The following is a 27,373-nucleotide window of genomic DNA, read 5'->3' as shown; positions in this document are numbered from 1 at the left end:
ATTTGACAAGAGCTTTCCTAAAAATATGTAGTTTTGGAAAAATAAAATATTTAATTTAGATTTTTTCTGCTATTTTTACTAAAAATTTGTTATTTAATGTAGTTATTTACACTCAGACTCTGAATATTCACCTTCAAGGTGATTTACATGTTAAGTGTAAAAACACTATTTAGTATCTTACAGTTTTCACATTTCATTTGCATAATCTCTAGAACCTTCTAAATGAATATGAAAAGTTTTTTAAGGTAAATGTTTATATTATTTTCAATTTTCTCTACCATATCACTAACTCTAACTATTATCATCAATGTAAAATGCAATGAAATGTCTAAAGTTATGAAATGGAAATATTTACATACCTTTTAACTCTTCATCGAATAATCTTAAAATATCTTTTTTTAGGTCATATGCATAATTTCACGTCTTTATCTTTTCACTTATTGTTTATTTTTAATGTTTTATTTTCCTTTCCTGTTCTCTATTGTTGGTTATTGATATTGACACATGTCAACAGGTGTCAGTGGATGATATAATGCTATCATCAGCAGACATACATTAGCTTTCTGCAAAACTTTTGGCTCTCACTTTGTGTTCTAATACTAGCAGAGCGAAGCAAAGCTTAAAATGTATTAAAAAATTATTAAACCTTTCAAATATGAATTTTAAAATGCAAATAATACATAATTAACTAAGATATAAAGTAAAATGGAAATTCAATTTAACTGTCTATCAAACCAATGTATAAGGTGAGAAAAAATAGTCAAGTGTAGGTACGCTGATCTTTAACAGTACCTGTTTCATTTTGTTATAAAGGGATATATGGCGTCAGTTTGAAGATAACATTGGGATATAATAGTGTGAAATCTACTCTTTCTATCGGTTACAAGCATGCCATTCAAACCTAATCTGTTGCTAAGCAACAGCCATTTCTAATTTTAAAAGTGGGCATGGCTGCTATCAGTGGGGAGAACATTTACAGTGAGAGTCTAGGAAGTGGGTTCTTGAAATTTGATCTAGTTGGATGTAATAAATCTGTATATGCATACTTAGATCATCTGGGCAAAACTTGTACGTATATAGACACTAGAGCTGGAATAGAAAAAAACCAAAGCTAATATATTATTAACTGCACTTGCTTCACATCACAAAAAACTGAAGTTTTAATTGTTTGTTTTATAGGTTTCTTTAAAAAAAAAGGAATAATATCTTGGATAATATAAAACTTTTATTTAAAACATACTCGATAATGCTAATTGTATTAAAATACATTGATAGTAAAGTGGTTTAATTAAATTTTGAATGTTACTCAGTAACAGTTTTTGACATGTACAGAAAGGAATTTAAAGAATGTGCTGGGTCTTACAGGGTTAATCATGCCCAGAGCAGACATTGGCTTCAGTTACCAAAATATTGATGTGTCTGAGAAACGACTGACTCCTTAAATGGTCTTTGCATTTTTTCTTAATTATAAACATAATTTAAAGTAACAAAAATGTCCAGTAAAAACCACTGCCAACTTTTTCAGTGTCGTCATGTGGACAAGTGTGTGATGTAGTCTGCTGAATTACACTCAACCTTTTCTCTTAGAGAAAAATATGAGAAAAGCCTTATGAGGCACTTGACCTTGCATGTGATCTGTGTCAACCTTTCTTCTCTCTCCATCCTCTGAACCTTGTAGAATTTGGTAATTTGGACTGTGGCTCTTGTTAATGGACAATCTATGCCATCTTGTGCCACTTTACAATGGCCTTTCAGAGTAATCTAAAATTCTCAAAGTTAGGCACCACTTAATCTCAAATCATGCAGTGGGGTGAAGAGAAACAGAATTTTCTGACTGCCCCTGATTATATTTCATTCTCCAAAGGGGAATGAAATATATTTTAATCTATATTCCCACCATGTTTGGATTGGACAAACTTCCCAGTGACTATAATAAATAAGAGGCTTCTGTTATATCTGCTGGGACTAAATCATTTGTCTAATATATGTTGTGTAGGAGATCTTAGAATCCTGCAGTAACACCTCATCTTGTAGGCCTAAATCCTTCTTTCTTTCTCTGTATTTAAAGTCTAGTTTGCATACATCTAGGACCATGAAAAATAACATTGTTTTGAGGAGATGGATTGTAATCTTTATGGAGATTCATTTGTTTCTTAAGATCTTGCTGAATTTCATGAAAGTTACAGTTGTGATGGAAATTCTTGTTTTTATTTATGTGGGTAAAAATTATGGTGTAGTTCCATCAAGTACATGATGTATTATTGATCTATTATCCTCAGGTTAAAACTACTTGTTCTATGCAAGTATTACTTCCATTTGAGGCTTCAATTGGTGCAGAAGAGTGTGTAGCATACCTTGCTTGGATGATAATTAGGCTAATGTTTCTGTAGTTCTGAAACTGCCGTGTATTCCTTATTTTGAGAAGTGGACTCATAATGAACCTGTAACATAAACATGTTATAAAAAATAGTAAGATTGTTAACTATGAATAAAAAAAGTAGGATTATGTTGACCTTATAATTGTCGTACAGTAAAAAAATATGTAAAATGTATTAGATGACTTGAAATTGTCATTCATGTAAAAGTTAAAGTATAGTTACTGTCTTCATAAACTGAAGATGTGAAGAAATTTTTTTAAAGTAGTGTGAGGGTTGAATTAATTTCCTGACTGTTAAATTATAACAACATAGGATTGGATTGACTTCACAGCTGTAGTAGACTTTAAAAAATATAATATTAACAACTGTCTTTTGCTACACAAACATGAAATTGAAGAAAGTGAGGGTTGGATTGACATTATTTAACATACATCTTCAAAATGTAAAGATATAGTGAAATTGATATTAACTGATTAATGTTATTCACTTTTAAATGTGAACAAAATGAGTGGAATGAAGATAACATTCTAAAATGTACATACTGTTAAAAGTGAAAATACTAGTTGGTGTGGATTGATTTTGTAGTTGCTACATGCTCTAAAACCAAAAAAATCAAAAGTGGGTTGATTTTGTCAAGTACTGGAACTAAAAAAATATAAGATTAGACTGGTTTTATTAAAGTATGCACTAAAATCTGGTTTGAGTGAATATTTTTTATTGCTACACATTGTAAAACAACAATAAATGGAATGGAATTAATTTTAATTGACTGATTTTGATATGCTAAAATCTTAAAGTAGGATAAGGTGAACTTAATAACTGCATGAAAATGTAAAAGCTTAAAAAATAGTAGGATTTAAATTACTGTAGAATTGTTGTATACACAGTAAAAGCTCAAAGAAAAGACTGGGATTTAACTCTTGTAATGGTTATACACTCCTGCTTTCTGGAAATGGTTTCTGTTACTTTATTCTTATCAGGGCTTAGTGGCAGGGGTAATGGCATAGATAATAGAAAAAGTGAATTTTGTTTTAATGGGTTTCCAACTTTTGAGTGTTCCAATTATCTTTTTACTCTCCCCCCCCCCCAAATCTGGTACAGTGAGTCATTAGACCACTATTAACTTGCCACCAGTTCACCATTAGAAGAAAAAAAAACATTTTTTACAGTGTAGAAAAAATTGCTGCTTGATTAATTTTAATTACATAATATAAAATTATAAATGCTGAAATGTTGTTTGTTTTGCATTATTAAATGAAATTGCTTTAATTTTATCTGTATTTTAGAACTTTTTCTGGGGTTTAATGCCATTCCTTTAGTTTCAAATTTGGTCTTGAAATAAAGCATGCAAATTTTCTTTGTTTTTCATAACTAAGACCTGATTTTTCAACTTTGATATATTTAGTTTTTTAAACCCGAAACTCTTTAACGTAAAAGACTTTCATTATTTTCTCTAGATTTACTATTCATATTATTAGCTACAAAAAAAAAACTAATGGCAGGGTGATAATTTTTTTTTCTCAATTTCTGTCAGTGCTGAATATTATGCAAACTTTAAATGATTCGTCCTTAGTAATTGTGAGTTGGTTTTATCCACCTTTACCGATCATCACTTGGATTATTTTTCTGATATTTTTCCAGTTCAGGAATATATTCAGAGAGATTTTCACAGAGGTGCTATAATCACTCCAAATAATGTTAATTCAGAGCTTTATTGAATGATCATAGGCATTAATAAATATAAAACATTATTTTATTTTATTCAAAATTAATGAAGCAAGTTTGTATTAGAAAAGGCTGTGGTAATAAGTGTTTTCACAACATGTGTGTGTGTGTGTTTCAGGTGTATATACTTATTTTCTCTATTCCAGCAGTTTATGTATGACAAGTAATATTCACTTGAATAATGACCATTTCCGTAAATTATAATGTAATAATAAAAAAAGAGAAAGTGGCATCAGTTTTTGATTGTCTTTAAAATGTGAGTCAATTATCACAGCATATTTATTTTTATATTTTTGAAACAGGCATTTTTGAAAGCTTTATTTCAGCTTTTGATGTAATTTTAGAATGTATTTTTTGCAGGGCATTTTCTTTTATTGTGTTCAGGTTGGGCAGGATGCTTAGATATTGTTTCTTCTGCTTAGATATGAGGCAACTTATAGCAGTTCCAAAATTTAAAATAATATTATTATTTAGATTTCATAGGAATGTGAGTGTGTAGAGAATTCATGACTGTATTTTCATTCACTCTTTATATTAATTTTCTGTGGAGGCAGCTATATTGTACTCATATGTGTAACATTTATTTACATTACTTACAAAGATGTGTATTGTGTCAAGTGAAGAAGTGCATTCACCTGAACCATTGCATTAATCTGCAAAGAGTGAAGTGTAGTATTGTCCAAGCCATTCTTATTTGTTATACAGTTGCGCTGTCCAAGCCATTCTTATTTGTTATACAGTTGCATGTATCAGATAATTTAAAAGAAGTTTGGGTAGCAACAGTTGTCAAGTATTTGTAGTGTTTAATAGTGTAGTACTGTCCAAGCCATTCTTATTTGTTATACAGTTGCACTATCCAAGCCATTCTTATTTGTTATACAGTTGCATGTATCAGATAATTTAAAAGAAGTTTGGGTAGCAACAGTTGTCAAGTATTTGTAGTGTTTAATAGTGTAGTACTGTCCAAGCCATTCTTATTTGTTATACAGTTGCACTATCCAAGCCATTCTTATTTGTTATACAGTTGCACTGTCCAAGCCATTCTTATTTGTTATACAGTTGCACTATCCAAGCCATTCTTATTTGTTATACAGTTGCATGTATCAGATAATTTAAAAGAAGTTTGGGTAGCAACAGTTGTCAAGTATTTGTAGTGTTTAATATGCAAATTTTATACAGTAAGAGCATTAGTGACATCTTTCTGGTTGATATTACTATACATTTAGACTCCTGAAAAACAATGGAGATAAAAGTAATGCATGTTTAGTTTGGCTGATATTGAACATATTTCTAAGAGTCAGGTTATTACAGTATATAGGAATGTAGTCATGAGCTGGACATTTATATTGTGAAGTGTTAGTTCATATTTTTAGTATATATTACTCAACCTTACATTTATGTTTTAATTTTTATCAATATTTTAATCTATTATGCAAAGTAATATATAGAGAGGAATTTGACTTTAAAGATACATTATATTGTATACAAGCCACTGAAATGCATATACATATTTTTAGCTGTGGCATAGCAGCTTACAGAATGTTTTTTTTTTTCCAAGTACAAACTTTTAGCTCATAGCTCTGTCATCTCTTGACTGATGTGACATCTAATTACAGTTTTGGGCTCAGGAGGTCAAACACTTTCGTTTGATATATTTGACCATGCCGAAGGTCTCATAGATTAATTTACTTTCATCCTTCCTAAAAGAATTTGAATTTGAGGGTAAACTGGTAGAGATCCTGATGAGTAATAAAATCAAATTGGGTATATGGATGCCCCATGCTTGGTTTTGCTGGTGCACAAAAATATAGCTAATAAAAAGGAAAAAAGGTCTCATAGATTAATTTACTCTAATTCTGCCTAAAAGAATTTCAAGTGTTGTATCTGTGGAGGATTTCCTCTTGTTTACAAATGGTTTAATGTATTTTAAAAGTAATAACTTTTAAGTGAAGGTAAGTAGCAACTTTTTAAAGTAGCTGTTGGTCTATGTACTCTCGGGTTTTAAACCACCTCCGTATAACTTCTGTTGATGACATTGCACCTCTGCAGATATTTTTGACAGACTTACATTCTGGGATTATATCAGTTATTTCCCTGATACATTACTTAATATTGGCAAGTGTAGTGGACTTAGAAGTGTAAACCACAGACTTGATATGTCCCTGCGTTCAAAAGTCTTGTGGCAATAGGTTTGGAAAGTCTTGCATTCTGACTAAAGGTCCCATTTGGATAATAAGCAGTTAGTGTCTCCTAGTGCTAAAAATTGGGTTTTGATATCCATAGAGAGCAAAGTACAGGTAGTCCATTGTGTGGCTTTGTACTTAACAATAAACAAAAAAACAGTTTGGTAGGATATTGTTCAGTGCCCAACAAATACAAAATAGGATAATAATTCATCTTAGTGGAAGAGGAACATATCAATAACACTGGTAGAAAAAAGCTTTCTAGTATTTTGAGGGTAAAAGAGTCCATTGAGTTATTTATTGAAATATTAATGTCTTCACTTACACTGAGTTCATTTAGTACTTCCCTTAAAATGCACAGACCTTGTCTTTTTAACTGCTTTTACTGTGAATTGTTCATTGATGTATGCACATGATAGAATTGTTATTAAACAAGAATAAAAGTCTTGTACCACAGAATGATTTGTGCTTTTTGCTAAACAGTTGCAATTTTGTTAGTATCAGATAACAAAATCATACAAGATATAATAAACTTGATTTTTTTTCACCAACATGATTGTTATCATGTCATTAATTTCATTCATTTTAATATTACTGTGTTTTAAAATGTGTTGAGCCTCTTTTATGCATTCTTGTTAAACAATAATAAAATCTTGCTGTACAAGTTTTTGCCAAAAGCCTAGGTCTACTTATACTTTGAAAGGAAAAAAAAGGAAGAGCTTACTCAGTTTATCAACTTAGTGCTTTTCAGTATTTGAAGTTTTGACACATTAAACTTAATACTTCTCATTAAGGTAGGTCATTTGGATAAATATCTGAGTCTTGATACAGAAACTAATAGCATGAATATATTTAGTGCTAATTGTAATACATGTATGTCTTTGTGATGATGCCACGATAATCACAGTATTTTGTCATTGATTATCTGTATGTTTAATTAGAAGAACACACATATATATATTAATTTTAATAATGTGTTTGTCTTATTATTTTACTTTGAAATATTATAATTACTATGAAAAATTATCTTATGGGACAGATTACTGAAGAAAAATTTAGTAAGGTGTTATAGGAGGACTCTGTAAATGTTTTTTTCCTTTCTTTGTTTGGTTTCCAATGAACAAAACTTTGCATATTGTGTCTCTAGCCATCACAATGCTAAGCCTGTGCATTAGTATATACACGTGAAGGAATGCTTCTGTATATTTTACCAAGATTTTTAAAAATCATTAAAAGTAATATTTCTATAATTAAGATGAAAAGGGTTAATTTATCAGTATTTGTAATAAAAATATAATATGTATAATTTTCTTTTGTAAAACTTGTAATACATTTGCTTTGTTGAGACTGAATGTACACTTTCTTTTGAAGAGACAAAGTACAACTTAGTAATTATTTTTCTAGTTTTGTATTTTAGGTTATCCTTTTATTATACATTAATAAATAAAAAAGCATGGAAGTTCAATTAACAGATATTAGTGCTTTGTAAACTTTGCTAACCAAGAACTGTATTTTGAAGTATAATTATTTAAATAAGTGCATACAAAAGCTTGTGTGTTAAAGTTCCCATGCTGACTAATTTAGTCATAAAATTTGCAGTGTTTAATGGTTCCTGATAATACAGATAATTAACACTAAACCATGCTTGATACAGTTTTGTTGCATGAAATCACTCTTATTAAACCACAAACCTGGCTGCAGTTTTCCTGCTTTAACTTGTATTTATTCTTCCTTTTTTTGTCATAATATTTAAGCTCTGAGTTATACTGTTTTATAGATTTTCAAGTAGTGAGTGGTAGGTTTTATCTAGCAAAGTTAGTAAAAAAACTACTGAAAGGATATTTACAATTGTATAAGAAAGATGAATAATGAAATGATTTTTGAATAAAAATAATCAAAAATACAACTATTTGTTTTTATTTTTATAGTAATTTAAAATCATCTGATGATCTGTCTGAAATTTTGCTCCATTAGCTAAAACATTTTTATACACAACTTTTATATCTGTTATGAGAAAGATCCAGTATATTTCAGATTATGTAGAATAGATCAATTCATAGTCAGCATTTTCTGAAACGTTTAGGAAACACCCCTCTGATGTACGCATGTGCAGGAGGTCATGAGGAGGTGGTAAAGGTACTTCTAGAATCTGGGGCCAACGTTGAGGATCACAATGAAAATGGCCATACACCACTTATGGAAGCAGCTAGTGCGGGGCATGTTGGTGTAGCAAAGATTCTGGTTGAACATGGGGCTAGTATTAACACTCACTCCAACGAATTCAAAGAAAGTGCCCTCACTTTAGCTTGCTATAAAGGTAGGAATAAAGCTGTAATATGGAGCAGAATTTTAGTATTTATTATTAATAATGAGCTGACTGCAATCAGGTGTATGTGCTACAATGTAAATTGTGTAGTTTTTTAATTTTTGTAGCAATTACATTTGTGTTTTGATATCATTGTAGTACTAACCTTGTTTTTTGTGTTTTTTTTGCACTGTGATATGCAAGCTGCCTGTGAATATCTTGAAATAATATACTAAAACATTAAGCATTGAATACTAATATCACACCACTAACTTTTTTGTGTGGATTTCTTAACGTCTCATTGAAAGAATTCTTAGTTTTAACTCTTTTATGATAAATCATTTTCAATGAGCATCATTGGAGAAGTTGTTTAATTACATTATATTTAACTTATAGGTCATCTAGAAATGGTTCGGTTCCTTTTAGAGGCTGGTGCTGACCAAGAACACAAAACTGATGAAATGCACACAGCTCTAATGGAAGCCTCTATGGATGGCCATGTTGAAGTGGCTAAGCTTCTGTTGGATTCTGGGGCTCAGGTTAGTGTTTATGTATTTTGTGAGATTTTTTCTTGTGTACATGTTTTATTAATAGAATGTTAACTTTTACCTTTGATAAGTATACATCATGGTTATGTTTACATAATAGAGGAGCTTAGCACTGGCCAAAGCACCAGCTCTACTCTCTGTTGCAGCACATTTGTTAGTGCACATCCAGATAGCATGGTGCTGTCCCTAATTTTGAACCACCTACCACAGGGAAGGAACTGGTTGGCAGCAACCTATTGAAATTTTTACATATATGTTATTTAGTTATTCATTACTTAATTTATTTTTACTTTATTTCATTATTTATTATTATTATATATCTCTTACTCCAAGATCCCAATCTAAATAAAAGGATATTGCACATTTAATATAAATAAGTGGAGATCAAGATTGCTAATCGCTGCTTGACACTATAGCAACAAGTCGAACAAATGCAAGACCAGACAAAAATCAACAAACTGGTATATATATTTGCACAAGCTAAGCAAATTAATTCAGGTTAACTGTTGTATTCTCTAAATAACTTGTTATTAATTAAAATATTTAAGAAATTAAGAAGGATAGTAACATTTTTAACAATAGTCATTGAGAACAAAACTCTAAAGGTAAATTAGATGTTTCATATCTTTTGAGTTTTGTATAATATAGTTTAATAAATTGTTTTTAAACGGTGAATTTTGGTATTTTTCTTAACAGTAACCAGGCCTAACACCTTTGTTTTTATACATATATATCTTTATAGACACACATACACAATTAAAAGGAGTAAACATTAAAATGATTACACAATAAATAATTTATTGAAATCAGGGACAAGCCCTAAAACAACTGTACATGTTTCAGTGTTCTTATGCCACCAGCTTCAGAAGTAAAAGTTGAAATTTGTTCAAAACTTATATAAGTACATAATCATTTGCTTTACTTTGGCACCATTTAGACTTAAAACACCCATAGTTTATAAAACATATTTCTAGTACTTTATTTCTTCTAAACTTGGACTCACTTCTTTCTTCAGCCTAATATCTTTGTTTTTCAATTTCTGTTGTTCATCTGATATTTCATTCAAATCTAAACTCTATTTGAAATAGCAATACATTACTCCAGTCTATAACAAGAGAAGTGCTTGCCACATGTTCTGCTAAGGCCAGCTCATTTACTTTATATTTTTCTACCACATTTTTATGTTACTTGATGCTAAGTTTCAAATTTCTGTACACTTAGCCAATGTAAACTCAACCACAGAAATAAGGAATTTTATAAACCTCACATTTAAAAACTTCTTCTACTCTGTCTTTTATACCCGTGAGAAAATTATTTAATTAGAGAATCTTACAGTACATTCTATATATTTTTTGATTATGTAGCCTATTCTTGTTGAACATATGGCAAACAAACCCTCATGTCATCAGCTTTACCCTTTCCCTTTAACTTTTTACATGATGTCATTTTTAATTTATTGTTATGTTTTTTGTACAATCTATCAATGATTTTTGGATTATATCCTCTATCTCTAGCTACATGTTTCAAGACGATTAACTCTGATCTTAATTTACATCATGAGTGCAGAATATTAAAGTTCTAAATACAAATGTGGAAAAGGCACGTAGTTTTTGTGCTCATGGGTGACATGATCTATTGTGTGGTGGTACAGCCACAGAAAATGGTTTCCCATAAACAGACGTTGAGAGACACCCATTATCCTTCTTAACTGTCATGCCTAGGAAAGTTAACTAACCCTCTTTTTTTTCCATCTGCAGCATACATCTAATAGTATGATCGATTGAATTGAAATGTCTTTCAAACTGCAAACACAAGTAGAATTGAAATTTAAATTTAATATCAGAGAAACAAGAGAAGCTTAAAAAAAAAGTAAGATATTGTGCTGAAGAAAAAAGTGGGTCCGGGTTTAGAAGAAATAAGGTATTGGACATATGGTTTATAAACTCTGGGTGTTTTAAGTCTAGATGGTGCCAAAGTAAAGCAAATGATTATGTAATTATATAAGTTTTGAACAAACTTCAATTTTTACTCCTGAAGGTGGTGGTGTAAGAATAATGAAACATGTATAGTATTTTTAGGGCTGGTCCCTGTCTTTATTAAATTATTTATTGTGTAATTATTTTAATGTTATACTCCTTTTAATTGTGCCATTTTAAATTATTTACCATTGTTTTTTTTTTCCCATCTTACCAGATGTTAAAGCCGTAACAGTTAAAGAATAGACCTGCTAATTTATTATCTAATATATCTACTCAACATTTTAGAATTATTCTTGTCATATACTATCTAATGTATATGATCAACATTATGGGATAAGCTTACTATATATTATCTTCTCAACACTATATAGCAACAGTGCAAACAAATGTAATCTCAATTTTGTAATTTAATTTGAATTTATGCAATCTAATTAAGGTGATTCAAGTTGACTAGTGTATTCTCAAAATAACTTGTAATTAATTGGAATATTTGAAAGAAATTAAGAAGAATATTAATTGGTTCTTAAATAAGATCAAAGTTTTTAGAGCTTAGCTTTCAGTTGTCTTAACTCTCCAGCACCTTTGCTAGGAAGTCATTGTATATTTGTTTGCCCAGTTGCTATAGTATCAAGCAGAGTAAATAGAAGGCCTATTATATAGTGTTGAGCAGATATGTTACATATCAAATTAGCAGGCCTGAGTTTACAATTTTGTTTGCTCACACTAAGTTGTTTAGCGGTTTAGTTTGCAAAAACTGTGCTTTTGATCTTGCTATATTATTACTTAGTGAAATGTTTAGTTGAAAGTTATCAACAAAACATATATTTTCAAGTTAGTTACAATATTCTATATTAACCTTAGTACTGAATCTAGTTTGCCAATAAACTTGTTCTTATAGATGGTAAATATGACAGTTGGGGCCACAAAGGTGTTGGTAAGCTGTAGGTTACTTGTAAAATATAAATTGAGATTGCTGGTTTCAACAGGGGTATTTGGTGAAAAGAGGTGTTAGTAGAATGTATGCACATAAATATTTAGCCACTGTTTGAGATGTCAGTGGAAAAAAGTAAAATTTACTGAACAAATGTGGAAATTGCATAATGATATTTAAAAATTTCAGATTTGCCTTGTAAAGAAATTAATTTGTTCCAGTAATAAAAACAGTTATGTGACATAGCTGATTACTGTACTGTTATGCAACAAATCTTTAACTGTTGATCAGAAAGCTAGTTTAAAAACACATGTTTAATAGCACTAATAGCATCACTGGCCTAAGACATCGTATAATAGCCTATTCTGTTAAAAGATACCTGTGAGAAATGTTTTATATATATCATTAAACTAATATAAATGGGCAGTATTTATTGAAATATGTTATATTTATAAAATTCAGCTCTTTAATCTGTGAAGTTATGTATAGTTGTGTAGAATAGATCCCCTGTTAATTGCCAAATTCATGCTGAGTAAAGTCCATTGTAAGATCTTTAGTTCAAAATGAGTAGAAGGAGCATTTTGTAAATAAAAAAAGGAACTGTTAGAGTATCTACTTCAATAAAAGAAACAAGAGGGAATCAATATAATTAAGTAACCTTTACATAACATTAGAAAATACAAAACCATGATATGGTTAAATTAATACTTTTTTCATACTTACTGCAAGTTTATAAAGGGTAAGTGGTAAGTTCAGTGACATAAAAACAGTATCAAAGTTAGTGTACAAGTAGTATCTCATTGAAAGACATAGGAAATGAGAAATGACCACTTTAGATACTGAGATTGTACAGTATAGATATAGTTTGAATTTCTTGATTGCTTAAAAACTACTCTAGTTTTGCATTTGGGCAATTGTAATAAACCTGTTTTACTGTTAAAATAATAGGTTATTAGAAGATAAGAAAAAAATAATTGAAAGTCTGGACAGAAATAGAAAATTCAGTAATTTGTCACTAGATCCCAGTGTTGAATTCCTTTTCAAGTTTTGTTTTTATCATACTTAGATTTTCTTTAAGTAATTACTGTTATTATGAGATATTTTCAGTTGCTTATTTCCTTATTACTTTTCTGTCTTTATAGAGTATTTTATTTATTTTAATACAGAGCTTTGCTAGATATAACTTTTTTTAAATTTCTTACATTTATAAATTTGGCATGTTTTGTCACTAAACAGTTTACCATCCCTACAAGGTAGTGAAAATGATATATTTTTGAATAAGTATTTTATCATGTTGTTAATGTTCATTTTAGTTAAAATATCACATTAATAACTTTGCTATTAAAGAATTTAAAACACTGTTATGATAGGATGTTTGTTGACCATAAAGAGAGAAGTATAAAGTTTCATAAAAACCAGGTTGAAAAATAGAAAGGCTTAGAAACAGATTTCAACTAAGGTATAAAAATAGTATTTTGATAAGTTAGATTTATGAGTTGTATTTTGAAATATTTTAAAATTGTATTAAATTTAAAATGTTATCTGGACTTACAATAAAAATACTTGCATATAATGCTAATACATTTCTGTCATTCATTCAGTAACATTCATCTCTGCTGATAAGGTTGGTCATAAAAGTAAATTCTTTGTTTACTTCCATAGTGAAAATAACTGTAATTTTTGGACCTCTTCCCTGTTTTTTGTATTGATTTATTTCTTAACACACTGTAGCAGTGGTTTATTTCAAGCTGACATTTAATTATAATTGGATAGTTATTTGCAAAAAGTGTTTATGATTCATATCAGTAAACTATAATTGATCTATACTTCACCAACTAGATCTTTTTTTTTTTTTTACAGTTTCTCAGAATCTTGAGAGTCATAAATGTAAACAACAGACTCTGAAAGCATGTAGATCAAAAACTTGCAGGGTTTGTTTGTCTCAGAGTACTCTTAGATTATAAAAAATGTATGACTTAATGTTTTTAATTAATAGAATATATAATTGTACATTTGAATTAAGGTGTAATTGAGTAGATATTCACCTATTTGAGAAGCAATTTTGAATCTGACTAAAATGATGTATTACTTATTCTTTAAGTAATTGTATACATGAAGTGCTTATGTGAATAAAGATTGAAAAAATTCACACATTGTTTTGCAAAAAATCTGATATGTTAGGTAACCAAGCAATGAATTACTTTTTGGCTAAGGTGACAATGTGTAACACTGAGCATGCTAATTAAAACTTTTATATAAAAAGCCATTTATGGAAAGAAAGTTAAATAAGGATTGTAGCAATTGTAAACTAAGATTAAAAAAATGCCAAAAGTACAAACTACCTCATAGACAATCATAAGCATAGCTTAATACAAACATGTAGTATTACTTCATACTTAATGTTTCTGTTTTTTTGAGAAATTTCTGTTTTAGAGCTGATATAATATTAAACCAAGTGTTTATATTTTATAAGGTGAATATGCCTGCTGACAGCTTTGAATCACCGTTAACTTTAGCAGCTTGTGGTGGACATGTAGAATTGGCTACTTTGCTTTTAGAAAGAGGTGCAAACATTGAGGAAGTCAATGATGAAGGGTATACACCATTAATGGAAGCTTCCAGAGAAGGTCATGAAGAAATGGTTGCTCTACTCCTAAGCCAAGGTAAGAGACAAAGGTATTGGTATTTGTGCTTTGTTACTCCACAGGTGTGTTGTTTCTCTGCTAAGGAACCATGGTGACAATTGAAGTAAGAAACTGGTATTGCATCCAGAGAATATCATCAAGAAGTGATTGCTCTACTCATAAACAAATATTAGAAGTAAAACAAAACATTCAAGTTTATGCATTATTTATCAACAGATAGTCAGAGAAGGTAATCAACAAATGGTTACTTTAAAGCCAAAATAGGAGTAAGAAACTAGACCAGTGTTTTTAGGCCAAATAGGAGTAAAAAACTAGACCAGTGTTTTTAGGTAATGGCTTGGCCTGACCTGTTGTGTGCTATAGTGGTATGATTTCTTCCTCTCTACTTGTCATTTTTCATCAAAATTTGAAGTTATCATGTATTGTCAGTGAAGCTGTTGAGATTTCTAATGTTATAAATGAAAGTATGTCTGCAGTCATAGTCCTTTTCAGAGAAATGCACATGAATAAGTCTAAATATGTTGGTGAAATATTACTAATGCTAGGTTTATAGGAAAATTTTTGATTGACACAATAATTTGTGCAAAGCTGAATATTAATTTTACAATTACATATCTATATGTTTGTGTAGTCAAAACACTTGCTAGTCTTAAAAATAAATAGCCTTATTAGCATATATGGTACATTCTTTATGCATGTATGATATACCAAACAAGCAATAATATATGGGCTATGTGTCCTGGCAGTTAGCATTTATAATTCTGCTGGAAGTGTCTGATAATTTTTGAAAAATAAATGAAACAAGTAGTGGGAATTTTTGAATTTTAAAGTTTATCTGAATGTGATATTGATTCATAATTTTTTATCATTTTGTTGATTTCTGAAGGTGCAGACATTAATGCTCAGACAGAAGAAACCCAGGAAACTGCTCTTACTCTAGCATGTTGTGGAGGTTTTCTGGAAGTTGCAGAATTCCTTGTCAAAGCTGGTGCTGACAATGAATTGGGAGCAAGTACTCCCTTGATGGAAGCTGCACAGGAAGGACATTTAGAACTTGTTAGATATCTCATTAATTCAGGTGTGTCTTTTATGCATCATTTCTTTGAAAGCAGTTGAATATAAAATAATAAATAATGACAAAGAGGTATACACATTTTCAATACATAATATGCATGTTATATTTTAACACATTAAATTTTTTAGATATTAATTATATTTTTGTAGTGATTTACAAATTGTTATTCTATTCCAGATTTCATGTTTTTACTAAAATGTTTCATTTAAAAAAAATTATATTATTTTATTGAATATATGTATGCAAAAATGAAATACTGTGTTTGACTAAAAATAATATTTTCAAAAATATATCTGTAACTATTTTTATAAATGATAACAAGCATATAATTCTAATTTGGATGTTTTTGTGAAAGGAAGGGAAAATTTTCTAGTAAGTTCATCAAATTTCACATCTAGTGTGACACATTATTAAACCATTAAAATTTTAAGACTGAATTGATAGAAATATTGCAAAAATTCTTACATATCATTACACTTACATAAATGTTTATTACAGATCTAGACTTTGTATATTACATTAAGGGGTATTTGTAAATCACTTGGTTAAAGTGTAGCTCAAGTTACCATATTGAATTACATAATGCACTAGCTGCTCATGAGCATACTCATGATGAATTATAATTATTTTTTTTATTTTACCTAATCTAATTTGATAAGTTTCTAATTTTTACATATTAATTATTTTTATAATAATAGATAAAGAATACACAAGGATTATGGTACTTTAAATGATGCACCTAAGAACACAGAGTAATAACATACACAAAGCAAACAATGTCCTATAGCTATCGTAATTTATATGACTCAAAACAATGTGATAAGAACCTTTAAAAACTTAGCTAAGTTTGTCAAGTGAATACTGCGAGAGAATTTTTCAAACTGGAAGTAAAAGAGACAATATTCTGTACAAAAAACAATATACAATGATACATCATTTGATATATTAAAACTGGTTATTTATTTGTTATGAATAATATAGTATAAAATGTCAGAGAGAATTCTAGGCAATTTGTGAAAGAGAGGATATGATGTGGGCTTGGCAAGTGGGTCTGATTTTTTAGTTTATGGCTCTGTAAATAAACAAGATTGAAGGCTATGAAAATTATTTTTTACCTGAGTGATATCTATATTATAGTGAGTAATTTATATTAAATTCTGTACTTCTCAGAGGGGTGGTAAATAAATTAGAGATAAGGGAAGATGTAGAGAACAATTGTCACAATTCTCATACAAGGGGAGATTGAGGATTTTCTAAATATTTCCTTATAAAATTAAGATGTTAAAATTTATATAAAAATTTATTTTAAAATTTGTTTTATTGAATATGTTTTGATACCAAATTTATTCACATACAATGATAATAAAGTAATTAAATTTTGAATGTAACTAAAAAGTCGTGACATGCACATTTTGACCTTCTCATATAGAGAAGGTTAATGACATCATGTACTAGCCCACTTTGTTGATATAAATTCTGAAAAACAAATTCATGTATCATTAAACTTATATATAAATAGGTAGTATTTATTTATCTTAATATATCTGTATTCTTGGAAATTACGTATAGTTGCTACAAATAGATCCCCCACTAATTTCTAGATTCATGCTGAGGTAAAATCAACTATAGGATTTTAAGTTTATAATTAGTAGAAGGAGCTTTTAGTAAATCAAAAAGAAACTCTCAAAGTAGTTACATCAAGAAAATAAGCTAACAGGGAATCAGTTAAGTAGCCTTTACATAACATAAAAAAATACAAAATCATGATATGGTTAAATTATTTGAATAGTTTTTCCATACTAATTAAAAGTTTAGAAAAGAGGACTTGCAAGATTGGTGGCATAAAAACAGCATCCAAGTTAGTATTCAAGTAGTATCTCTGAAAGACAGAAAGAATAGAATTCTTTGACATCAATTTTATGTCTGAACTTCTTGAGCTATCAGTTATGTGCACACTAGGCTTGCTAGAATTTGTGTTAGATGAAAGTTAGACTAAATAAAATCTTAAATCTTGATTTAGGCTCAAAACTGGTGAGATGGAATAGAATATGAGGGTTTTTTAGACCAAAATGTAGATACTTGCAGGTCTTTATTTTTCTTAAATTTTTATATTTTGATATGTTTACAACCATTTTTAGACAACTTCTATTTATTGATGACAATATTTATTGATGAGAGGTACGTGCTAACCACTTTACCAACTGCGATTAGTGTTACAAATTTCCTTTGTCTTACTGACTGCAGAATTATAATTTGTATTAGTACCTTATTGTATAGAAGTAAGTAGCACAGGTGCATTATAATTAATTGTCTCCACAGAGTGACATACTGTTTTTCTATCGTTTCTTCTCCCAAACACTTTTCACTTTACCGTCATTCCTTCATTTCTTGTCAGATTGAAACTTGGTAGGATTATACCTTGGTCCAATATGCTCAGATTTTGATTTAGGCCGTTTTGAGGATTTTATGTGGTCAAAGGTAAAACAACCCCAAAATGTATATTTTGGGCTCATTTATGATCATATTTGCAGCAGTCAAGATGCAAATTGGCACAAATATAACTTTTCTTGCACCCATACAAAAAAAGTTGGATTTTTCCATTTTGAGTTTTTATAGGGGGCTCAGATCTCACACAAAAGCATACTTTTGGAGTTTTTAGTCATTTACTCAGCTGTATTTTGATCAATTTACATGGGATTTTGTATAAAAATATTCTTCTACACATTAACAAACAAAAATCGTGGACTTGTCCATTTTTAGTAATTATTGGGTGGTTAAGATGCCACAAAAAGCATAATTTTAGGGGTTTTTTTGACAACTACACTGCTATATTTCGGCCAATTTACATGGGATTTGGTACAAAGATACTTTTTTTATAGTGTCCAAACATAGATATAGACAATTTTGGACTTTTTTCTTTTGCTCAATTTTTCTGTGGGGAAAGCACAATTTGGGGTTTTCATGAACTATTCATGTGTATGTCAACCAATTTACATGGAATTTGGTACAAAGATACTTTCTTGCAGTTCCTAAGCAGTGATATAGACAGTTTTTTGGTCATGTTGAAATTGTGTGGTGGAGACATGTTACATTTGCCTGCAAGTGTTAGCCTTTATATTTTGCTGTTTGACTTACTTGAAGCACCTTTCTGCAGGATATTAAATATCATAACTGTTGCCTGGCATTCTAGTTACATAGTTCCATATATTTGAAGAGCTTATTGGTATTTCCATCTGCAATGGCTAATAACTTTGGCAAGTTTCTTTCCTGTTTACAGAGCCACAGACATATGATGAGGTGACCTGTTTGAATAACTTGTGCTTCATATTGCTGATCTGAAACAGGGTACAGAAATACCTACTCACTGAATGTCAACAGTGGGCAGCACTGTTTTGTCAAAGTGCAAGAAGATGAAAAAAAAAGTTGCAAAATTTCTACATTTTCAGACAACGATATATACAATTCAACTGCTATCATAAATGATCAATAAATATAGGTAGAGGCTATGATTATACCATTACTGATATGTATGTACGGTTCTATTTTTGGACTATTTCTGAGTCTTAGTCATAACCAGTTACTGCTATAACAGTAGCTAGCATTGCTTATGTTATGCTATAACTATTAATGGGTAAGCTGTAACATATTGAACAATAAAGAAGACATCTTGTCTTTTTGCTGTTACAAAAACCTTAGATGCTTGTGTTTGAAACATGGTACAATGTTGATAACAAGGTCGGTAAGTATTGAAATTTTAACCATATTTGATGGTATACCTCCTTTAACAATTTCATTACCAGCAAATGCATTAATGGAATAGATATAGCCACTGAACTCACATTATGATTAGCATAAGTAAAATCACTATGGTAAAATTATATATGTATCTTAACTATTGTGGCTAACTTAAATAAAGTCAAATTAGCCAGATGGTAAGACCATTTTTGATTTTTAACGCTAATACATTTGTAGATTTATGATATATACTGAATTTTCTGAGCATTACAAATTTTCTGTATTTTTATTAATGGTAGGTTTCGAAAAAGTTTCTTATACTTGGGAATTTTTATTTAATATTTTTTATTTTGGAACATCAGTAAGACAATAGGCCAATATTTAGAACAGTAATGTATTAGTCAGAATAATGCAAAGTGATTTATATATTTTTTTCTATTATGAAGAGTGTGTTGGTTCACAAGTTCTTCAGGTTTGATTATTTTTAATGTGTTATATCAAATGAGTATCATCAAGGAAAGAAGTAAAATGCTAAAATATTGGAAAATTAGAAAAATTTGAATATGTGGAAACATAGTATGCAGGTGATACTATCAGTATATTGGAGGCACTAGCAATTATTAAATGTGACTGTTTATTACTGTATTAAAACAGTATATTTCAACAATATCATGGAAAGTTTAGTGTCTGGATAGGTTAAAAAATTGTAAGTAGAAACTAAATATAGATTGTAACTTAGATTCAGAATAATCTTAATAAATTTACTTAAGTATAACATTGTAATTTGTTGTATTTTTGTATGGAAATTAAGAAAAAGTCAATCAGAGATAGAAATGAGACTTATTTGTTTTGGTTAAAGTGATTGCCATTATTATTTTTTCTAAATTTATGTATTTATCACTTAGTTTAACTTATCCTTGACAATTTAAAAAACAGCTTCAAAATGTTATTCAATAAAGATAATTATTTTAAATAAACAGAGAATTTGTAGGTAGTATTCATTAAAATCCAGAATGTAAATAATACTTTAATTATTATATATGGAACTTGAGAAGTTGATAAGAAAAGTACAAGTGAAGTTTTAAGTGATTAGATGGAATTTATTAACTATAAAGAAAAGAAAAAAAGATGTACTTTTTTGAATGGTATTTTGCAAAGAAATATATGATAATGATGTGCTGAAATTTCTTTAAGTTCTATTTGTAATATTTATTATATGAGTTCTAATATGTTTAATAGAACTATTTATTTTATGTTGTTGATGCTCAACAGATTTTAATGTAATTTCTAAAGGATGTCAGCATTTTACAGCTAATTTGTTAAGAATGAGTTGTAGATAAAAAGTTAATTGAAGAAAAGATTCTTGAAAGAATTATGATAGTAATTGTGCTGAAACTTGTGTCCAATAATAGTTTGACATGGCAGGATATTGAAAAACAGATTTTGTATATTTCTAAATAGGTGCCAATGTGAATGCTCAAACTACAACTGGAGATACTGCTTTGACCTATGCATGTGAAAATGGACATACAGATGTAGCAGACTTACTTCTCCAAGCTGGAGCAGAACTGGTAACTTAATTTTTAATATTAGAAATTTTTCAGAACCTATTCTTTAAAGTATCTGCAGAGAATAAATTGACCTTGGTCAACAAAGAAAAGAAACACAACAAGTGAACAAATAAAATCATAATTCACAGAACATTACTATGACATTCTTGTTAACAGAATATCAAAAGCCTGTAAGCATGTATTAATCCTTTTCCTTGGGTATAAATTGTAAATGTCAACAGCTAAAAACTTGTATCATTTTGGCTGTGTATCTGTCTCCCCTGAGGAAGGACAAGCCCATTTCAAGGAATGACACATGTACTTGCACAAAATGGCGTGAGTTACCACTTTTCTCTCCTAAAAATGTTATTTAATAGTCTGTAACATATGCCACATTTGCACACTGGTACACCAAACTTTTAATGTTTTTGTATGAATACAGGTAGTAAATATGGATTATTACTGTCCTTGACTTGTGCAAGTGTAGAAAAAATCCTTCTAAACCCCAACCACCAGTAGAAGTCATAATAGTAAAGCAAAAAATCAGCCAATTTGCAAATCAAATACATATACATTTTTCATCATATTAGTTATGAAAGTGCTTAATTCATGACTATTTCAGTTAATACAGTTATAGTGTTCTGTCTGTTGGCAGGAGATCTTGCTGATAATATTAAGCTTATCATTTGGAAAATATATGCACAATAACAAGTTGTCTTTAAAAAGGTAAGTAACTGTAGGGGGGGTTTCAAATTCTGATATTGCTCCTCTTTGAATGTATTAAACAGCATAATGAATGTAGAATGACTTAGGCATCAGTTCACTGAAGCATGATTTGAATGTTTGTTTTTAATTCTGTCTAAAGTATTATGAAATTAAAACAATATCATAATAATACTATGAAGTTCTTTGTAATATAAATCAAATTTGAAATACATAGTAGAATTCTTTATGTATTTCAGTAACCTATGATACTTTTGATTTATTTAAACATGCAAACAGAGCATTCAAGAGAGACAAAGATGAGTGTAGTAATTAAATAGAATAGGGCCATATGACTGAATCAAACAAAAATTCTAGTTTCAAAAGTAACACATGCGATGTGAAATTATATTTTAATTTATTACAGTTACATAATTTATTTTAATATTATCTTTTGATCCATGCACTACATAAACACTTGTTACATAATGAATCACTTAGTTCTTTTTTCACTGTTCTTTATGCTTCAATTGATATTTTACACATTTTGAACCATAACTCAAGAAAAGTCTGTCTCAAATTTTTTGTATTTTAATTTCTATCTCAGACTTTTATACCTTATATTAACAACCTCATTAAAAAATGCATTTTATTTCTTTTAATGCCACTAATAGAGTTTGACACCACCTTTCCTTTTACCAGCTGTTAACCAACATTAGTCAAGTCCGCTCCAATAAACCTTTCAGATAACGTGTTATTGGATAAAATAATGAGAATTTGAAAATTACTATGAAGTTCTCCATAATTTAAAAAAATTTGAAATACATAATATAATTCTTTATGTTGAGTGTAAATGAAACTGACTAATTAGAATTTTATAAATAATATACTGTTATTTACTATTATATTTTGAGATCATGAATCTGAGAGAGTAAGAACTTCTAAAAAATTAATTGGATTAAGCCTTGTTATATATTTATAGTGGATATGTTTTTCTTTTTAGGAGCATGAATCTGAGGGAGGAAGAACACCTTTGATGAAAGCAGCTCGTGCAGGACGATTGTGTACCGTCCGATTTCTCATTAGCAAAAAGGCATGTGTCAACAAGCAGACAACAAATAATGACCATACCCCTCTTTCTTTAGCATGTGCAGGTGGAAACCTGGAGGTTGTTGAACTTTTACTGAGTCATGGTGCTGATCCAACTCATAAGTTGAAGGTGAGTTATTTTTTGTTGTGTTAGATCCTACTGCAAGATTATTCATAAGGACCAAAACAGAATGACCATATGACTTGATATTTATTTATTTTTAGCACATCTTCAAACCATCAAAAAAAGTCATTACACTAATTGTCCATGAAAGAAAAAAAAAGGGTTCTAAAATTTTTTAAAAGCAGGTTCCTCTTTAATTGGTGTCAATTTCCAAATTGTGATCTGTCATAAAGTAATTTATATATATATATATATATATTTCTGTAGATGCCTTTTTCAAGTTAATACTTCATAATGTTTTGTTAAAGGAAAATCATCAGTTACTCTACTTATAACACAGAGTTCACTGATTTACCGGAAGAAACCTTAAAAACTATTAAAAAAGTAAAATACATGTTTTAGCAGGATGATAATTATAGCATAGATATAGTTAATTTTATGCTTGACATATTACAGTGTAATACTTATTTATCAACTCACTTTTAGTTATTTGGTGCTTTTTATCTTTTGAGGCTGTTTACATATTCAGTTTTCTCTATCTTTCAAGTTAAATATAAAAAAATATACCAACTCACATTAGACAATACAATGGCCATCTAAGACTCAAAGTTTGATTCTGTTTAATAGGACCACACTTTATTCAACTGTTGAAGTTCAATTAATTTGTTAAATGGGATAATTGTGTTATTGTAGCTTTTGCTCATACATTTTAATTTATGTACTTTTATATCCCTTAATTATTCACTCTATTAACTTTAAACAAAATCTGTTTAGTAAATTAATATATATTTTGAAATTTCAACAGGACAACTCTACTATGTTAATTGAGGCTGCTAAAGGAGGCCATACAACAGTTGTTCAGCTGTTGTTAGATTATCCGGGCAATCTTCTTTCTTCATCGCTTCCACCTTCTGACGTAAATCAGTTAACAGCATCTGGCTCAGATCTTACTGAGGTATATTTTTTCTAAAGATAGCTGATGTTTTTTTTTAATAAGATTTGGGATTTCTCTTTTATGTGACTTTATTTTTCATGATGAATGAGGCCTCATTTTATCATGCATTGCATAAATCAGTTTTAACACTAATATTAATGACTTTTTCATTTTGCAAGAGAAATGCACAATTAATTTACTTGTTAAAAAGTACAAGACAAACAAATTTCGTTATTCATAAGTTAAACATAAAGCCAGCTAGATGTGTAGGGTAGAAAACTGCTGCTATCCTCCTTTTTTTTATAGAACCTACAATAAGTGTACTGCCATCATTCTTACAATATTTAATTCTAGAAATCTGATTCTTGAAATAAATGAGCTTTAAAGCATGTATGAGGTTATAGGATGTGCATAAGTATATTTGAGGAAAAAAAAATTATAAAACCATTTTCTTAGTTTTCTTGTTACAGTTAGTTCATAGCTACATGAAATTTAATCTTTGTTAAGTATGTTTTTCCCCCTAATTTTCAAATGGAGTGAAAAAACATAAAATTATTTAGTTTTACAAATTTGTTTATGTAAAGTAAAAAAGGGAACTAGGTAACCAAATGTGTTCTGTAGACAAGAAGGCTAATTAAATTTTACTTAGAAATGAGAGGAATAAAAGTACAAAAGTGGAAATACACTGGTAAAAGTAATTTGTGATGCAACTTGGCACCAAAAAAGGTTATAATTTTATTTATTTTTTAACATTTGTTTTTTGTAACCAATGAACTACTTAGTTGGAGGTGTTATTTGTTCAAGATATGGTTGAATGCAAATCAAACTGCTTTGCCTTTATGTGTTAAGAATATAGTTCAAATCTTTCTGTGTGTCTGTGCAATGTATTTTTTAATTTTGATGTTGGAAATTTATGGGGTGTGGTAATTTTGAGATTTATAAAGTGAAAACAGTAATGAAACTTGTCTTCCGAAATATTCTAAAATGCTTACTAAATAGAAAAATATGTCTAAAGTTTGAAAATATCAACATGTATAATGTCTAAGCTGACAAAGCTTGAAACATGTTAGGCCTTTTTCATCTGATAAACTATTTACATTTTGACATTGGATTCTTATAACCCAATGCAATCAGTGAAAACTCTGGTGAAGTTCTACAGTGATTCTGATACTCAAATCAATCTTCAGACCTTGACAGAGGAAGCAAGAGACTTAAATTGAATGATCTGGTAACAAGTTCTAGCTTGGCTGATTCTTTGAGTTGAAGGGAAGGTCTGCTATGCATTAACTTGTGTGCAAATAAAACAGATATGAAGCAACATTTTAAAAACTTCTTGTTTAAAAATCTTTATAAAATAAAATTAAAACAAATCGTAATTGGAAATTATGTTTTAATAATCACATAAAGGTTTTTTTTACTATACCATCTACATTTTGAAATTCTTTATGGTAGGTTATTAATATTACAAGTCTAAAAAATGAGTTCTTATAGTGAATTGAAGTCATAATGCATAATGAATAAGTATGCTAAAAACATCTTAAGTTGATGATTCTGAAAGTACATTTACTAGATGTATAATTGGACTGTGATAATATCTGTAGTCAAATATGATTCTGAAACACCTTCACTTTTTATTTCTGTAGCTTTTAGATCATAATCACTCATTAATGTTTTATAATTAGTAATAAACTTAATATTTGTTTAATGCCCAATTGTATTCACTAGAGACTTGTACCTGTCTTGTAAGTGTGAGGGTTAGACCTATAACATGGTGATTTGAAAATTGGCACTGCAACCTAACCTGAAAAAGTTTTTAAATTTGACCTTTCATGTCAAATATAGGAAAATTATCATTTACTCGATATCTTATTTAATGTTGTAGCTACTTGAGATATGTCAGAGCGACTATATATAGCTACACAGAAGTTGTATATTTATTCTTCCTTACGGTACCTGATAAAATATGGTTTATTACAATTTCAGGTTTGCACAGTGCCCAGTTTTTTTCAATTAATGAAACCATCTTGTGGTATCTATTTCAAGCTTTAACATAATTTGTCATATCAGTCTACCATTACTGAAATACCAATGATTTATAAACATATATCTTTAGATTAACATTTATTTATGTATATTAATTATGTAATGCTAGTCCATTAAAATTATGGAAATAATTTCATCATGTTGAACATGGTGGCAACAATCAGTAAGTAGGAAGCTGACCTAAAGATTATTGTAAAATATTGTTTTTTGTGTTTGCATATTTTTTTTACATAATGCCATTATTGCATTTAATTGATTGTTTTCATTCACATTATAAATTTTTTTGGCCCCCTTGCAGTTCAGTGGTAAGTCTGAGGGCTAATGCTAAAAATCTGGGTTTGATGCCCATGGTGGGTAGAGCACAGGATACTCATTGTGTAGCTTTTTGCTTAATAGTAAACAAACAGTTAATATTTTTTACTGCTTTTTATATGATCTTGATTTTCAGTTAATTTTTTTCGTTTACATGAACATTAATGTTTTTTGCTGTACCATCTGTACCATCCCACTGGACAGCTCTATATGACTAAAAAGTAACATGTCAAAGCCATTTATTTTTGGTGTTTAGCCAATCTAAAGCTACACTGTTAGAGCCATTTATGGGCTTTTATTGATCACTAGATGTTGTTAGGGAGGATTATATAAAGTTTTGCATACACCTGTGTCACACTCTTCTAGGGACAGGAAATCACTGATAGTGCATGAAGCAAACAACTAGTTTTTATGTGTCTTGTAAGTAAAGTTATATTCCATTCTTTTTTAATATTGTTTATTTAACAGTATTTCTATACTATTAAATAATGAACACTTATCTGTTTAATTATGAGGGTTGTTTTACATTGCTAGCTTAGTGCATGGATGTAGGACTAACCTAAATCTATTTATAGCTGGCTGAATCCCTTTACGTATTGGCATTACAAGTGAATAAGTAACAGTGAGAGTATCCAACTGATGATTCAGTGTATTCTAATCATTTTAAGTTTTTTGTTTCATGACCTAGTCAGAGTGGTATATTAAATTAGCAAAACCATTTACTGGGTTAATTTTAGTTCTTATCTATGCAGGTAGGTTGAAAGTTATTCATCATTAATCTGTGTTTAATTACATGAGGAAACTTAAGTCCTTGTGGTTTATTTATGTTGTAAAATAGTTATAATGCTAACTGTAAGAACTTGGCATTAGTTATTATATTGCATCACTTTTAGTGTTGAGCAGTAGATATATGATCATTGGATCTCAATTAATCTTAGATTTTGCTGATTGTATAATGTAAATATGTATAATTTACTATGTTAAACACATCTTAATGTATTGAACATAAGTCATGACCTGATGTAGTTCAGTATTAAAAGTCTTCACTGATATTTTATAAAAAGAAATAATGTTACAATAATAGTATTTATAAAAAAAAGTATTTGTTATTAAAA

General features: G+C 29.4%; 1 protein-coding gene across 1 annotated transcript in view; it reads left to right on the top strand.

The window, feature by feature from the left end:
• LOC106458148 (ankyrin repeat domain-containing protein 17-like) overlaps nucleotides 1–27,373 on the top strand; it is a 145,292-nt gene that overhangs the window by 28,911 nt on the left and 89,008 nt on the right. Inside the window, 7 exon segments of the mRNA XM_022384299.1 lie at nucleotides 8,370–8,603; nucleotides 8,988–9,130; nucleotides 14,523–14,712; nucleotides 15,581–15,772; nucleotides 20,966–21,075; nucleotides 22,760–22,975; nucleotides 23,775–23,924. Coding sequence (XP_022240007.1) covers nucleotides 8,370–8,603; nucleotides 8,988–9,130; nucleotides 14,523–14,712; nucleotides 15,581–15,772; nucleotides 20,966–21,075; nucleotides 22,760–22,975; nucleotides 23,775–23,924 — 1,235 coding nt within the window.

Source organism: Limulus polyphemus, unplaced genomic scaffold (assembly GCF_000517525.1).
Source record: "Limulus polyphemus unplaced genomic scaffold, Limulus_polyphemus-2.1.2 Scaffold421, whole genome shotgun sequence".
Lineage (NCBI taxonomy): Eukaryota > Metazoa > Arthropoda > Merostomata > Xiphosura > Limulidae > Limulus > Limulus polyphemus.
Note: the sequence above shows the minus strand (reverse complement) of the source record. Positions and strands in the feature narration are given on the sequence as shown.